The sequence below is a fragment of the Helobdella robusta genome, assembly GCF_000326865.2.
Source record: "Helobdella robusta unplaced genomic scaffold HELROscaffold_1, whole genome shotgun sequence".
Taxonomy (NCBI): Eukaryota; Metazoa; Annelida; class Clitellata; order Rhynchobdellida; family Glossiphoniidae; genus Helobdella; species Helobdella robusta.
This window is the reverse complement of record NW_008703570.1, coordinates 2,170,138-2,187,285: the sequence shown is the minus strand read 5'-3', so window position 1 is coordinate 2,187,285 and position 17,148 is coordinate 2,170,138. Positions and strand designations below refer to the sequence as shown.

At 31.0% G+C, this 17,148-nt stretch overlaps 1 protein-coding gene across 1 annotated transcript; it reads left to right on the top strand.

Annotated features, from left to right (window-relative positions):
- Positions 1 to 2,457: 2,457 nt before the first annotated feature.
- HELRODRAFT_62844 (hypothetical protein) lies at positions 2,458 to 4,858 on the top strand (the record flags this gene model as incomplete). Its single annotated transcript, XM_009010585.1, has 3 exons — positions 2,458 to 2,628; positions 4,445 to 4,579; positions 4,745 to 4,858. Coding segments are annotated over 3 exons (420 nt in total), but the record flags the coding sequence as incomplete, so codon positions are not given.
- Positions 4,859 to 17,148: the final 12,290 nt, after the last annotated feature.

Below are 17,148 nucleotides of genomic sequence, written 5' to 3'. Positions count from 1 at the left end.
ATGAATGTATGCATCAAAGTACATGTGGTAGATTCATGATAAACTTTGTGAAATAAATACCTTGAACATGTACTTACATATGTGTATCTTCTTATTGGCATAAAATAAAAAAAAATATTAACTGTAGCGCATGCAATCAGAAATATATCAATCTAAGTAAATTTTATATTTAAACAAACATACTGGTCCATTAGTTGAGTTTGTCTCTATCATTAATGGTGATTGCATTTCAGATAGAGTATCTGCTTGATCATTTGATAAAAGCTGAAAATGATAAATATTCAATATATTTGATTGTGTGATTTGCAAGAACAAATATCTTATAACAATATACTTGATTATGTGATTTGCCAGACGGAACAAATATCTAATTAATATACTAACTATAATGTGTTAGTGTCTTGCAATTAATTAATCAGGGATTCATTTTTCATGATGCATTGATAATAAGTAATTTCTTTAATTTAATCTTAATGTTAATTTAATTTTTCAAACTTTTTAAATTAGAAATTTTTTATTAGTTACAAAAAGAACAAAACCTTTGAAAATACTGCAGGAACTGAATTATTTCTAAGCAGCATTTTAGAACCTACTTTGTAAAAGCATTCTTGTAAAAAATACCTGCTGCAGATGAAAATATTTTTTTTTTACTACAAAAATGTGTAATATGATTTTTTTATATTCCCTTGCCACTGTAATCTTTGACCGCCATCTTTTGGTAGTCTGTTTGGTTTTGTTATTGAAAAAAGTAAAGTTACGCCGATATCTTTATAAGACCAATGACATTGGCGCATGGTGTATATAAAATAATTAAACAAATAAGAAAAAAAATTATTTAAATGTAATGTTATTAAAAATTAAAACTTCGTGTAGACGATTAAATTCAAAAAAGTAAAACAATGAAATGTCAACTACGACGAAGAAATGTTTACACTCCAAATTATGTTCTCTTTATTCCATAGAACTAAAGAAAATTATTAGCCAGGAAATAATTCTTATGCCATATCCACTATATGACTATATCCATGTGTTTGAGCGCTGTTGAACGTCACGGAAATAGCGCTGTAAAAATAAACTGAAGTTTACGTTTACGTATACATTTTAAATAGGGGACCGAAAACTCCGGGTCCGAAATTTCCGGGACCGAAAATTTCTATATAATAAAATCTGGGACCGAAAATTCCGGGACCGAAAACTCCGAAACCAAAAAATCCGGGACAGAAAATTTCTATATAGTGAAATCTGGGACCAGTGAAATCTGGAACCAAAAACTCCGGAACCAATAATTACGAATACCTTAAAATTCTACATTATTTACCTCTTCCACTTTTTGATTTTATTCTCTTTCTTTTTCTCTCTCTCTTTTTCTCTCTCTTCTTTCTTTCTCTTTCTTACTATTATTTCTTCTTACTCTCTCTCTTTCTCTCTTTCTCTCTCTCTCTCTCTTTCTCTTATTTTCTTCTTTATTATTTCTTCATTCGATCACCTTCTCTCGTTCTATCATCGTTTTTTATTTTCTCTTATTACTTTTTAAATGAAAGTATGAAAACTTATTTACATGTGAACAAAAAAACGAATGAACAATGAACGAACGAATAAATGAATAAATAAAAGATTAAACAAATAAATAAACAAATGAATGAATGAAAGACCGACAAAGCCAACGAATAAATGAATACAGACCACTGGCGAAAGTTAAACAACCCTTCAACTAGCCTCAATGTGAATTCATAGGCCAGCGAGATAATGACGTCAACAACGTGTACTAACAACATCAACGTTAATATTAACAATAATAATTATTATACTAATAATAATAAAATTAACAGTTATAATTATTATTATAATGAAAGGTTCACTTACGAAATAACCCGGTTTACACTCTGATAGGGGGCTTGGTGTTGGGCTAGATGAGGACCATGGATAGCTAGCCGCCTTCACAGGGAAACGGCATTTTTGCCCCGGGTCATTTATTATTATTATTAACAGTATAATCATATTCTTAATGTTATCGTTATCATGAGCCTCGATGGCGAACATGTAGGCGATCAGTGTGGCTAGCCATAAATTCATCACTTCTTTCAAAAACTTTGGAATAGTGTAGCAGAGAAGATATTTGATTGTGTTTACAACGATTTATCTTCCCATTCATTCATCTCTATCCGTCCATTCTTTCATCCATTCATTCACACATTTATTCAATCATTTTTTCATTCATTCAATCAATCAATCATCAATCCATCCACTAATCAATCAATCAAACGGCCGACCATCCAGTGCAATCGTTCAACTCCGAGATCAGCCGCTATAATCGGAGTAGGCTTGAAGAACGTCATTTTTGTCGATTGTAATGAAAGGTGGTTGACGTCATTATCATTATCATTATCCTCGCCATCATCATCATTATCGTCTTCATCGTCATCGCCATTATCATCACAATCGTGATCATCATCTTGAGGTCAAATGTCAGTGACTTACCTTGAACAAAAGGTCGCTAGTTCACTGGCAGCCGGAAATTCACAATTCTTTGTATTGACCAATTCTGGTTCCGCCATGTTGGGATTTTTTGACTCGCTAACGGAAATAGCTGACGTCTGCTATAAATACAATCTTTGGTTACATGTTGACGTAAGTTGTTGTTGTTGTTTTGAATGAGTTGCAGTATAGTTAGTGGCTATTACTATTAATATTACTATTGTTGATGTTGTTGTGTTTATCGTCATCATCATCATGACCATGAAAATCTTCATCATCATCATGACCACCGTAATTGTCATCGTCATATCATCATCACCATCGGCCTCACATGGAGGTAGCATTTTGTTACCATCTTGTTTTCAGCCAATCTAATTCATTTGGTCAGAGGAATAAGAAGGTTGGTAGCGATGATGATGATATTTATTATTATTACGAAAATGACGATGATAAAAACGACGATGACGTCATCCAATCATCATCATCATGCTCGAGGTAGATGTTCGAGATCCGGACAACTTCAGACCCATAACCCTGCAACCAACTCTCAACAAAATATTTTCTTCACTCATCAACAACAGATTATACAACTTTCTCGAATCAAACAACATGATCAACAAAAACATACAAAAAGGATTCTACCCAAAAGTGAAGGCCTGACTGAACACACACAGCTCTTAACTCACATGATCAACGATGCAAAAAGGCACCAGAGAACAATGATCATCACACTCCTGGATCTGCGAAATGCCTTCGGTGAAGTCAGTCACGGTCTAAACTCATCAATCATAGATCACCATCATATCCAGATTTGCATATAGTTAACCGACATGAAACTAAGAATCGACATATGCTCAATATTCGGAATGAGAAAAAAATGGTGCGTATGAGCAATTTTTTCCGATGCTGACAATCGATAACAAGCCGATTTCTCATATAGGAGGGCATTTTGTTTATCTGGGTAAGATCTACGCTTTTGAAGGCAACAACAATAAGGCCAAAGACCAGTTGCTTGGTAAAGTGAAAAATCTGTTGTCTGTGATAAGCAATATGAACACGACGGCAAACTACTCAATTATCTAAAGCAAACGGCAGTGAAGAACTGAAATGTTTGAACGGCTGATTTCACTCCGTTGTCAGGGTACAATAATCAAGGCGATTGGTAGTCATATTCTTGCGGCTCGGATTGCTTACTGGTCGCGATACATTGCCATTCTTCCAGAGGTTCTGTTCAGATTTTTCAGAAAAAGTTTGATACGGCAACTGCCGACGCAAATCTGTCCAGATGGGGAAAGTTTTCCACTGCCCAGTGTCTACTATGCAGCAATCAACAAACTGACAAACATGTACTCTCCAACTGCAGCTCAACATCGGCGTTAAAGAGGTACACAACAAGACACAACAAAATTCTAAAGATAATTCTCAAAAAAAATGAAATCATGCGCCAACCCAAAAGTCCCCATTTTTGCAGATCTAGAGACAAATGAATTTCAACCACAATCTCGCTTGTTCAAGACGAGACGAAACAATTGAAAAACCGGAATTAACAGTCTGTCACGAGACTAACTTTCTAAATTCTAAAGAATATAAACTAACTAAATAATCTGGTAGCTTGCAAAATAACTTGATTGACAACTTTAAACATTTAAAAATAAATACATTCGAAATATCAACTCTAGGTTTATTTAAAATATATAATTTATCTCTTGTAAACATTGTTTGGTCTGATCATTTCTGCAATAGCCTCATTAAATCTGCAATATTGTCGTCGTACTCTATCTACTGCGGTAGAAATGTGACTTGAATCAATTTTGAAAGTAATTAAATCTAGTTGAACTCATTCTTTCTGAATGAAGAGCATCGTAGACTAAAATTAATACTTTACTTGATATTTAATTTTATTTTTTACTCATATTCTATTCTACTTGTCAATTTGTTTTATTTTATTGTCATTTCCATTGTTTTATAGCTGAATAATACATTGATTATTATTATTATTACGAAAATGACGATGACGCCGACGATGACGTCAGAGCTCAAGTGGAACTGCCACATGAGAATGAACTGTACCCTGCAATGCTACGCTATTTTCATTAGAAAAAAAGTGAGCAAGAGAGTGAATGAATGAACGAATGAAAGAACGAACGAACGAACAAACGAATGAATGAATGAACGAACGAATGAATGAATGAACGACCGACCGACCGACCGACCGAACGAATGAATGAATGAATGTACATATTGGTGGATGATTGAATAAATGACGAAGGAAGGAACAAAAATCCAAGACCTATTAGAAGCGTGCAACAGCGCCTGTGCCACTTACCTCTTTCAACAGGACAAACACCATGGCTTACGATGTGACTTGCGACACTGGCCATAGATCAGTCATTTATGTATCAAAATTTCTGTGTTATTATTTTGTATTATATTTTTTTATTTTTTTTATTTTGGTTGGCTATGTCTTTGTTTGTATTTGTGAAATTGTTTCCATTTTTATGCCGATATATGCTTCTCGTTTTGCCTTTCTTTATTTTTTTTCTTTCATTAGTTTGTATTTATTTAATTGTTTCAATCAAGGTGATACGAGAGTATTATATATTTTAACAATATGTATTTTATATATACATATATATTTTAATAATTATATTTACGACAGACTCATTCCTAATTATATATTTATATATATATATTGAATATTTTTGCCCACTTAGCATTAATTAACTTTTTAAAAATGCACTCAACGATATGGAATTGCTGTAAATCGTATTTATTGAGAATTGAGAACTAGTGACATAATTTAGCTGGCTAACATTGTTGTTTCGGTGTAAAAGCCATCTTCAGAGCCTTGTGTGAGATTCAAATATTAAAATAAATGGAAATGTAAACCATATAAATAAAATAAAATACAATAGTACCTAAAATGTTATGTGTTGTGATTTAAAACAGGCGAAATGAAACATAGTAATATATGAATGAATAATTTGAAGAGTTAAATTAAAAGCAAAATGTTACCTTGTAATGCAGATGAAATTGAATAATTAGTGAAATAAGTAATAGTTTTATTTTAAAATAAATAAATAGATACATATTTACGTAAAACAACTAGAGTAATTTAAAATGATACGGCCGTAAGTAAAAATTTTTGCAAGATAAAACGAGTGTATGTGTGGAATTTGCCCGAGGTGTGCAGATTTATTGTATTTGGTTGAACGGACAGTATGAATGTATATTATCGAAATAGATGTAAGTGTTGTACATGTGTAGGAAAGTATCCAATGAATATGAAAGTATGCATGATACATGTGTATACACATGTGTATAAACAGTATTAATATTAAATATCAAATAGTGGGGCCAGCGACGTAACGACTTATATTTTTTAATTTCATGTTTTGAATTTTATTTCATACATGTTAATTTTTAATTTTTTGACTTATAAATTAGATTCAACATATATCTTGATTCATTTCACGTTTTGTCTTAAAATTTTTTTTTACTTCATGCTTTGCCTTTTATATTCACAATTCGTTTATTTGCCAAACCAGTAAAGATTTGAACTGGAGACCTGGATGATTAAAAATCTTGTATCGGCCACCAGTTCATAGTATATGAAAAACTGGAAAATAATATATCATATATAATATATATAGTTCCGATTATGTCAAAAATTATTACAGAAAACCCTTATATTGAAATTTAATAAAAAAAAAATAACACAAAAATAAAAGGAAAAGAAAAGAACAACTCTTGATTTAATATATAAACATAAGATAACACCAAAATAATAACACTTAATATCTTGCAGCAGAAAAAAAATTGCATGAATTTATCAAATTTATGACCGAATTTTTAAAATGATAAAAAATGCTTGATTCTTTAATTATATTAGGTAATGTGTTCCACAGACGCATTGAAACAATTAGAACAGAATTATTAATAAAAAACTGTTCTTGGTTTGGAAAAATAAAAGGTTGGATTGTTTCTAAAATAATTTTGTCTAGAATTAATAAAACTTTTAAAATATTTACTTATATAAGGACAGTAATTTAATTTATAAATTAAAAAAAACATAATGCATATAATATATGTAAATCTTCTACAGGCCAAATGTTTGAGGATTTATAATAAATAGTTATAAAAAAATTCTAACAAAAAATTTTTGATTCAATTTTGAAATATGCAAATGAGATTTTGGAAAAATATAGTTAGAAAATGAAAGGTTAATTAGATGCACAAGAAGAGTAATAATGTTTGTCATCTTCTTATGATTATTTAATAAAATCATTGACAATAGTACAAAAAAGATATCTTAGGGTTTGTTTTTTCTGAAACACCTTGATCATATCACTGGCAATATATTCCGATAATAGTATTGAACAGCTTAATAGGTATCTAACCTTGTGTTTCGTTTATAGAGTGTTATATGATGCTGAGTTCAACATGTTAGGCTCATTTGAAACGGTGTCAACAAACACTAGGCAAAAAGGTTTGTTGATACCAATGACTTGCAGAACTGATTTAAATGCCAGATACTGGGCGGTAAGAGGAATTCCTTGGAACTAGGTAAGAAAAAATTTTCCGGATATAATGAATTTAAAAAATATATAGAAAACTTATGCAGATCAATGTAGGTATGATGCTTTCTTTGTTTAATTTTGTCGTGTTTTATTTAATTGTTTTACATCTGATTGAATATTTAACCTCCTTACTTGAAGTTATAAAAATGGATTTATTGGGTGTATTTATATTTATCGATATACTAAAAATGTTTATATTTGTATCTCATATTGTTGCACAACTAGTTTAGGTGGTCAGCACATGCTTTCGTATATATGATCTCCTGTTTCTTTTCGAATAAAATTCTGGAAAAAAAATTGTCTTCTTTAGTAAGGAGTTAGAAATTTGGTCATGGCCAGAATTATTAGAATTATTTAAATTATTTATGATATCCATTACATCAAAATTATTACAATCGAAAAGACAAATGAATTAAATACATATGGATTCATTTATTTATTATAATTATAAGTTAAATGCCATGTTTTACATGAAGAATTTATATCACACAAAAATAAAAAATGCTTATTAAATCTTCAACCTAAAAAGAGTAATTTAAATTTGACCGAGATAATCCCAGGCATGATTTTAATAAGTTTTAGGTTTGTTTGCCATTTTTTATGCTTGTTAAATTGATTATGAAAGTATGACATTTCTGTAGTTTTACAAAGATGAGTAAATAAATTTTTATATTTAATGTATTTTAAATGATCAGAGAGAGAACAAGTTTTTATAGACTTTTTGTAGAAATTATTTTTAGTTCTAGAAGATTTTAACAAACTGGTAGTGATCCATGGCGGCTTGAAAATTTGACGTGATATAATAAACGGACAATATCCTGCGATAGCATTTTTAAAAAGTATTCAAAGGCAGTATTAGTATCAGTAATATTTAAGAGAAAGGTCCAGTCAAAATTATGTAGAAAGCAGTTTAACTTAGACATATTATGTGGTTTGAGGTTACGCGATAATTAGACTTACAAGTTGTTTTAGAAGAATTATTAAGTTGAAAGGAAGTAAAAATAGGGAAATGGTCAGAAATATCGGAGCATAAAACGGCAGATTTGTGTGATTATGATTATCAGTAAAAGGTTATCAATAACAGAAGATTACGATGACGTAAAACGGGCAGGCAAACATATTAATGGATTTTAATTATGCGAAAACATTAAATTTTTAAAAGCATAACTACAGTTTATTTTAGAGAGATCAATATTAAAATTTCCTAGTATATATACATGCTTTTTATAAGAAAAATTCAATTTTGAAAACAAATTATTCAAGTCGTCAAGAAATAATTGCAAATTAGAATTAGGTGGTCTATAAATTACGTAAATAAAATAGTTTAAATCATAAGCTACACAATTTCCAACAACCAGTGATTCAAAGTACAAAGATCTAATATCGATGTCATCTCGAGTATTATATCTTAAAGACTGATGGATAAAAATGCCAACGCCGCCACCAACTCTATTGCTACGATTTTTGCATATAAAATTAAAGTTAGGTAAATTAATTAAATGATAATTATAATCAGTTAACCATGATTCAGTAACACAAATGATTGAAAAAATATTGTCACATAAATATAATAGGCTATTAAGTTCAGTCATTTTGTTTATCAAACTTCTTGCATTGAAATGTAACATAAAAAATGAGTTTACATTATTTACATAATTTATAATTTTTTCAGGTAAAAGAAAAGACGATTGATTATTTGAAGAATTAAAAAAATAAACATCTGGATCATGAAATTTATTATCCACTTCTTCATTGTCGTCAAAAGGTTCAACTTCAGTGAATGATGCTGCTTGACAAAGATCAGCAGTGATGTTAAAATCATTTAACGACGCTATGGTTGAGGATCGATTTTCCTTTCGTGTGGTTGTCATCAGATATTTTCATATACGAGAAGTCCCATTCGCGAAGGAACGTGTATCTCGGCCAAATATCTGGATTAATTAACTTAGGTTGCTCCGATAAAGGAAGAATGATTATAAATGCTGTGGATTCTTTTTTTGATTTTTCTGCTGTTGATGCATCATCAGATGCTCTTTTACGGAAAAACGGGAATCAATTATTGAAGTTTATACCTTTTGTCTGTAAGTGATTTTCAATGACTTCCTTACTACACGGACCCACATTTCCAACGTAGTAGGTAGATTTTTTCAATAATTTTAGATGATTTTAGATTACAGTTAATGCCTGTTCCAAAAAATGTAGTTTGCATTTTGTGACCTTTATCATTGCTAGTATTCAAATTAACATTGGTTAACTACGAATTAATTAATTTTTATATATATTTTATTGACGAGTTGGAAGCCATCCGTTGAATCACATCGTCCGGAGATTGGTTCCCGGGTTTAACTCTATTAGCCCACGGTACACTTTTTAGAAAAATGATTGCTAAATTGGCATTAACGTTTTTTATACTTTCATTAGCTTTGTTTATTAATTCCGTGTGTATCGTACAAGGCACAGTTATGTACTCGGCAGCTACGTTGCTTGACTTAGCAGAATTTAAATTTATCTGGCCATGTGCACGGTCTGATACAATGGAGTTTATAGCCGAAAGCTTTCTATAACTATTGTTATTCAATGCTTCCATAACACCTGAGTATTGTGCATTCAACATGGCTTCAATGTCATTTTTTATTGAATCAAAGTTACAGCTTAACCAATTTGTAACGTTCGGAATTCTTGATAAATTCGCATAAACAAATAAGAGCAATTTTCCAACAAACCACTTGATTTCAGTAGTTTCAAAATTGCAATACATTCAATTATTTTCTCTTTTTTAGCGTTAGCTTTGAATTGAAATTTATCAACACCGTCACACATAATTTCATTAATTTTACCATTTTTCAGAATATTCAAATCATTTTTCAGTATTTCGAAGGCAGAATTAACTTCTTCAAGACGATAAAATTTTGAAATATTACTCAAAAATTTCATTATCAAAGTAACTCGAATAATTTGTTAAAAACAGAGAAATTTGCTAACTTTAACCTTTTCCATGTTTTATCAAGTGATTTATTGTATATATAGTGTATATATATATATATATATATATATATATATATATATAGGAGGATAGAATAACTGAACTCAAATGGATATATTTATATATAGGAGGATAGAGTAACTGAACTCAAATGGATAACCAACATGCTAATTAACAATGGTTACAAAAAAACATTCATTGAAAAAATTATTAGCAAAAAAGACCGATGAGAAAATAATAAAAAGGATTGTAAACGGTAATGTAAAAACTATCAATGAAAACGATAAATTAAAACTTAGGGTTTATTACACGAACAACAAAACCTTGAATGGATCAAACATTCATTTATTAACTATCTTATGTATTAATTATTATTAAAGATTATTGCAATTTTCAATGTTACCTAATCTATGTTAATTTTTATGTCTTTGCTTCTCTCTCGACTTCTTCCTTTTTTTCATTAAAAAGAAATGATTACTAGAAAACGTTGATTGCTGATAGTAATGGTGATTCAAAGGGTCTATGGAAGGTAGTAAACAAAATTCTTTGTAAAGATAATAACCATAGCATACTTTATGATAATGTCGACATCACTGCTTTTCAATTTATGGGTTTTTTTTTCAAGAAAAGATCGATCGGATCAAGCATACTATTAGTATTAATGAAAAACCTACTTTTGACAGATGTAGGCTTACCAAAAATTGTCTGCTCACAAATTTTTCTGTCGTTGAGGAACTAGACATAAAGAAAATTGTGCTTGGTCTACTGGCCAAAACCTGTATGTTAGATGTTTTTCCGACTCATGTGCTTAAAAAACATATAAATATTTTTATTGTTTTTCTCGCAAGCTTCGTTAACTTATGTTTGCAAGAGGGAGTATTTCCGAATAAATGTAAACACGCAGTTATTACACCTGTCTTGAAGAACACGAAAGATGATAGAAATGAAATGAAATGTTACAGACCCATATCAAACGTTTGCTTCGTTTTCAAAGTTATTGAACGAGTTGTTGCCAGTCAGCTACTGAGTCATCTACACAAAAATAGCTTAATACCAGTATTTCAATCTGGATATAAACGTTATCACTCTACTGAAACAGCACTGCTGTATGTTATGTTTGAGTTGTTTAATGCTATAGATAAACAATATGTTTCGTTGCTTACATTCTTGGACATGAGTGCTGCCTTCGATTGCGTGGACCATAAAATCCTGATGAATCGCCTACAATATGATTACTGAGTTACTGGAGCTAATTAGTTCAATTCGTACTTGTTTGGCAGAACTTGGCAGGTTTTTTCGGGAACAAAATATCTGGTATTGAAGCAATGTCATCTGGTGTACCACAAGGCTCAGTCCTGAGACCTATTCTGTTTGTACTGTACACTGCTAAAGTATATGAAGTAATAGAATCTTTTGGATTTTTATATCATGCGTACGCTGATGACATCCAAATAATAGTTAGCAGTGAACCAGAACTGTTTAATAGTAATTAAAAGTAAAGTTGACTAAAATAGGTACGTGGATGTCAAGAAATTGTCTCAAATTGAATCAAGAGAAAACTCAATTTTTACCTGTCGGTACATGGCAACAGCTTTCTAAAATTAATATTAATTCAGTCAAAATTGATAATAATAAAATACAATTCTGTGAAAATGCAACAAACCTAGGATGTATTTTTGACTCGAGATTATCTTTCAAGGATCATATAAAAACCATATCTAAATCATGTTCTTATCAGCTTTGCCAGTTATACCGCGTTTGAAAATCTTTACATCAAACAACCATGCAAACACTAATTCATGCGTTTGTTCATTCACGGTTAGACTACTGTAATAGCTTGTCCAATGAATTACCAGAAAGATCAATTGCTTTTCTTCAATCGATACTAAACAGGGCTGCAAAAAAACTGTTGGACGTAGAAAGTATGACCATGTGACACCCATTTTAAGAGACCTACATTGGCTAACAGTGAAAAAAAGAATCCACTATAAGATTTGTGTGACTATGTATAAGGCTATGAACGGGTTGTTACCAGTATATCTAGTAAATAAAAATTTAAAAAACCAGATTCATCAACGGGTATAAAATTGAGATCAGACTATGCCAACTTACTGGCAGTGACAACTACTCAACTACAAACTGCAACTAGAAATACTGCCGTGTCAATTGCCTGGAACAGTCTTCCGCAATCGTTCAGGATGCCTGGACTTAGGCTTGATGATTTTAAGAGGAACTTAAAAAAATATTTATTTTGATATAGAAATCCTTTATCGATTTGTACATTATTGACCTTCACTGATGATGATGACAGGGTTCATAAATTAACCATTTAACTTATTGAGTTTTTGATTTTCAAAATGTCTTGAAGGTGATACGATTAGAAAGAAAGGAGACAAAATTGTCAGACCAATTTTTTTCAGATTTGACGATGCAAAAATTAAAGAACTCATCTTCAAAAACATACGTATTATGAAAACTTTAGATGATAGTTTGAAAAATATTCGGTTAAGTCATGACTTGACAATTTAACAAAGGAACGACTTGAAAAATTTACCTAAATTTATATCGAGTCAGAGGGGAGGTTGGGAAATGGAAGATAGTTCAGTTTTTTGCAAAGAAAGACTCGAAGTAGTCGATAATAATGACATGGATGACAGAAATCAAAATGGCAATATTATGTTTGGATAACTTAACGTCAGGTCAATTATAAAGAAGGTTGGCACTGTTCATGGGTTGGTTTGTGATGGTTTGGATGTCATGGTGCTGACAGAAACTTGGCATGGATTGGATAATAATTTTGCAATTTGTTTGGCAAAGCCGCCTGGGTTTCAGTTTGTTGATTATATTAGAGAGCATGATCCGGGCCATGGTGGTTTGATAGTTTACTTTCGCAAAGAGTTCAAATATAAAAAGTTAATTCTGCCATTGATTAGTACGTTTGAAGCTATCGCAATCAGATTATCAATAAATAAAAGCGTATTCATCTTGCTAGCTATGTACAGACACGGCTCAGCTCCAATAACAGTTTTGTTTTATGATGAACTAGTTTCATTCTTGGAGTACTTAACAATTTTAAACTCAGACATTTTATTGATGGGTGACTTCAATTTGCATGTTGAGAGAACTGCTGATCCCCAACCTATTTGTTTAAAAGAAATATTTGAAATATTTCAATTAGTAAATCATGTCAACGTTCCTACAAATATCCTAGGAGGTACATTGGATTTAATTGTCAGTTCGCATGACTTTCCAGTATTTAATGCTAAGATCTATCCAAGTGGAATAATTTATAATCACAGTTTCATAAAAGTAGAAACAATGATTGTTTGGCCAGCCCCTAAAACAGTGATGAAATCAGTTAGGTCATGGAAAACAGTAGATGAGAAAAAATTCATTGGTGCTATTTTAACTTCACCAGTATCTAAACCATGCTGTAGTGATGACTTCGAAAAGGAACTAACAATGTTTAACAACGAGTTAAAGAGTATTGTTGATAGATTTGTGCCTGTTCGAGTAATCTATGATAGAGGTGAGCGTATGGCACCATGGTTTGATCATGATTGTAAAAAAGCTAAACAAACATGTAGAAAAATGGAAAGAATCTCCAGAAAACTGTCGACAGATGATCATCGTAATAATTGGATAATTTCCATGAAAGCAAGAAACAAATTATATTCTGACAAACGTTCAGATTATTGGAGGAATTTAATTGAAGTCAGCAAAAGCTCAAGAAATAAATGGCAGGCAATTAATAAGGTGTTGTGCAGAAACATGAAAAGTTTAATGTTTGATAGTGATGTTGGTATTACAGTCCATCAATTGTTAGTTTTTCACTGACAAAGTTAGCAAAATTGATCAGTCTAACAAAGTTTCTATTCAATCAACAGATGATGGTGAGCCACATAATGCTGTTATGTTTTCATTCTTTCCTATGGTCACTGAAGATGAATTGAAAGATATTATAATCAATTCCCCGTGTAAGACAAGCTCACAGGATGTCATTCCAACTCACATCTTAAAAAAGTATTTGAAATTTTTCATCAAATTTCTCACCAGCTTTGTTAATTGCTACCTTCAATCAGGTGATTTTCCCTCCTCTTTCAGGCATGCTGTGGTTCTCCTCGTCTTGAAGAAAACAGGTTGTAATGTAAATGATGTTAATAATTACAGACCGATATCGAATCTTCCATTCATTTCAAGAATTATGGAACGTGCAGTGGTAAAAATTTCTTGAAGTTTTTATCTGAAAATAACCTACTGCCTTGTAATCAGTCCGGTTATAAGCAGTTCCATTCAACTGAAACATCATTGTTACATGTTTTGTCTGATTTGTTTTCGGCAATGGACATCCAGGACCTATCGTTGTTATCGTTTTTAGACATGTCAGCAGCATTTGATTGTGTAAACCATGATGCTTTGCTGGCAAGACTACGTAACGATTATGGTATTACAAGCACAACTCATAAATAGTTTAGGTCGTATTTGACAAACCGAACACAGCAGGTTTCATTTAACAATTCAGTGTCCGATGTTGCCTTGGTAACAACAGGTGTGCCACAAGGCTCAGTTCTGGGACCAATTCTCTTTATTTTGTACACAGTGAATATAATCAAAATAATTTCCTCTCATGGATTCACTTGTCATGCGCTTGCCGACGACATTCAGGTTCTAGTCACTGGTCCTCCAGGTTCGTTTCGTGATGAGGTTGATAGATTTGTCCAGTGTTTGAAAGAGATTGGATATTGGATGTCATCAAACTCGCTCAAGCTCAATGAATGTAAAACGCAGTTGCTACCGGTGGGTAAGTGGCAGCAGTTGTCAAAATTAGATTTCTGTTCTGTTGAGATGGGAGATGTAAAGATTAAGTACTGTAATTGAGATGGGAGATGTAAAGATATCATTAACCGCATCAAATTTGGGAGTTTTACTTAAAAGCAATTTATCGATGAAATATTACATTAAGAAGATATATACATCGAGTAATAATTATTTAAGAAACATATATCAAATCAGACATTCATTAGATAGATCGGCACTGGTGACGCTGATTCATGCTTTTATAGCATCGCGAATTGACTACTGCAACAGTCTGTTTTATAAACTTCCAAGAAGGTCAATTGCTCTTCTTCAGTCGATTCAGAACAGGGCTGCAAAATTGATAACTGGCAGGATGAAGTTTGATCACGTGATGCCCCTCCTGGGGGAACTACACTGCATCCTATAATGCAAATTTAAAACCAAATATCTACGCTAGATACGTTTATGATATCTTTGTCTCCTATAACGATCCTGAACAAATCACACAACTTCTTGGTACCTTAAACAAATCAAAATTAAGATTTACCATTGAAATTGAAAAGGAACAACGATTACCTTTTCTCGATGTGTTGGTCACCCGTGGCGAAGAACTATTCAAAACTGCGGTCAACGTCAAAAAAACAAATATAGGAATTTGTTTGAATGGACAAAGTGAATGTACCGAACAATTTTAAAATAGCACAATCAAATCATTTGTAAACCGGGCATTCACACACTCTTCCGATATTGAAAATCGCGATGCTGAATTAAAAAGAGTCACCAACCTGCTTAGAAACAATGGATATAATGGATATTCTATTGAAAAGATTGTTAAGGGCAAATTACTACACAACAATAACCTTCCAAATACCAACAATCAAGATAACGACATCATCTTGTATTACAGAAATCACATGTCAACTGCATACAAGGTAGATGAAGCTATTCTTAAGCATATCATCAATAAAAATGTCACACCAACCAACCCAAATAGTAAAGTTAAACTCCGAATTTATTACAACAATAAAAAGACGTCTCACCTAATACTGAAAAACAACTGCAGTCCTAGAGATAACTCTGAGTTAAAGCGTAATCGCGTAATATATGATGATATCGATGAAGAAAAGGAGACCAAAGAAGATGACCAGCCAATAAAGAAACCTGACACCTAATTCGCATCAAAGTTCAATTTTACAACACCAAAGTTAATTTTTACAACGTCAAAGTTCATCTTGACAAAGTCAATATTTCCCTATATATACAGCAAGGAGCACTGATGATGATTCATTCGGAATCGAAATGTGGCCTTGTTTGCAGCGTGAGTTCGAAAAGGGAGTTTGTTTTGAATTTTAGTAAACTGAACGTTCACCAAGGAACTTTGGTGAGAGAAATCGAAAGAACGAACTGCAAACATATTGGCGCCAGGCATTCGGTGGAGTTTGTAGAGTATTGTGAAAAAAAAACAAAAAGTAATAAAAATTAGCATCGTAAACAGTGACAAAGAAGAATATGGTGCTATCGATGAAGAAAAGGAGACCAAAGAAGATGACCAGCCAATAAAGAAACCTGACAACTAACTCGCATCAAAGTTCAAGGAAATATTGACTTTGTCAAGATGAACTTTGACGTTGTATATATATATATATATATATATATATATATATATATATATATATATATATATATATATATATATATATATATATATATATATATATATATATATATATATATATATATATATATATATATATATATATATATATATATATATATATATATATATATATATATATATATATATATATATATATATATATATATATATATATATATATATATATATATATATATATATATATATATATATATATATATATATATATATATATATATATATATATATATATATATATATATATATATATATATATATATATATATATATATATATATATATATATATATATATATATATCGATCACTAATTTTTTCCAATGAACTTTATTTTTTCACATGCTATTTTTTTTATAAATAATATTTGCAAGTTTAAACAAAAAGAACCACCACACACATTCACACACACACACACACACATACACATATATATATATATAGCAGGTTGAAATACATAAAAAAACAACTAATTTTGGTTCAGACACAAAAACACTGTTGGGCTGTGTATTACTTTCCAAAAGTAATCTATACAACACTGTTTATATATATATATATACACATATATATACATATATATATATATATACATATATATATATATATATATATATATATGAATATGATGCTATCGATGAA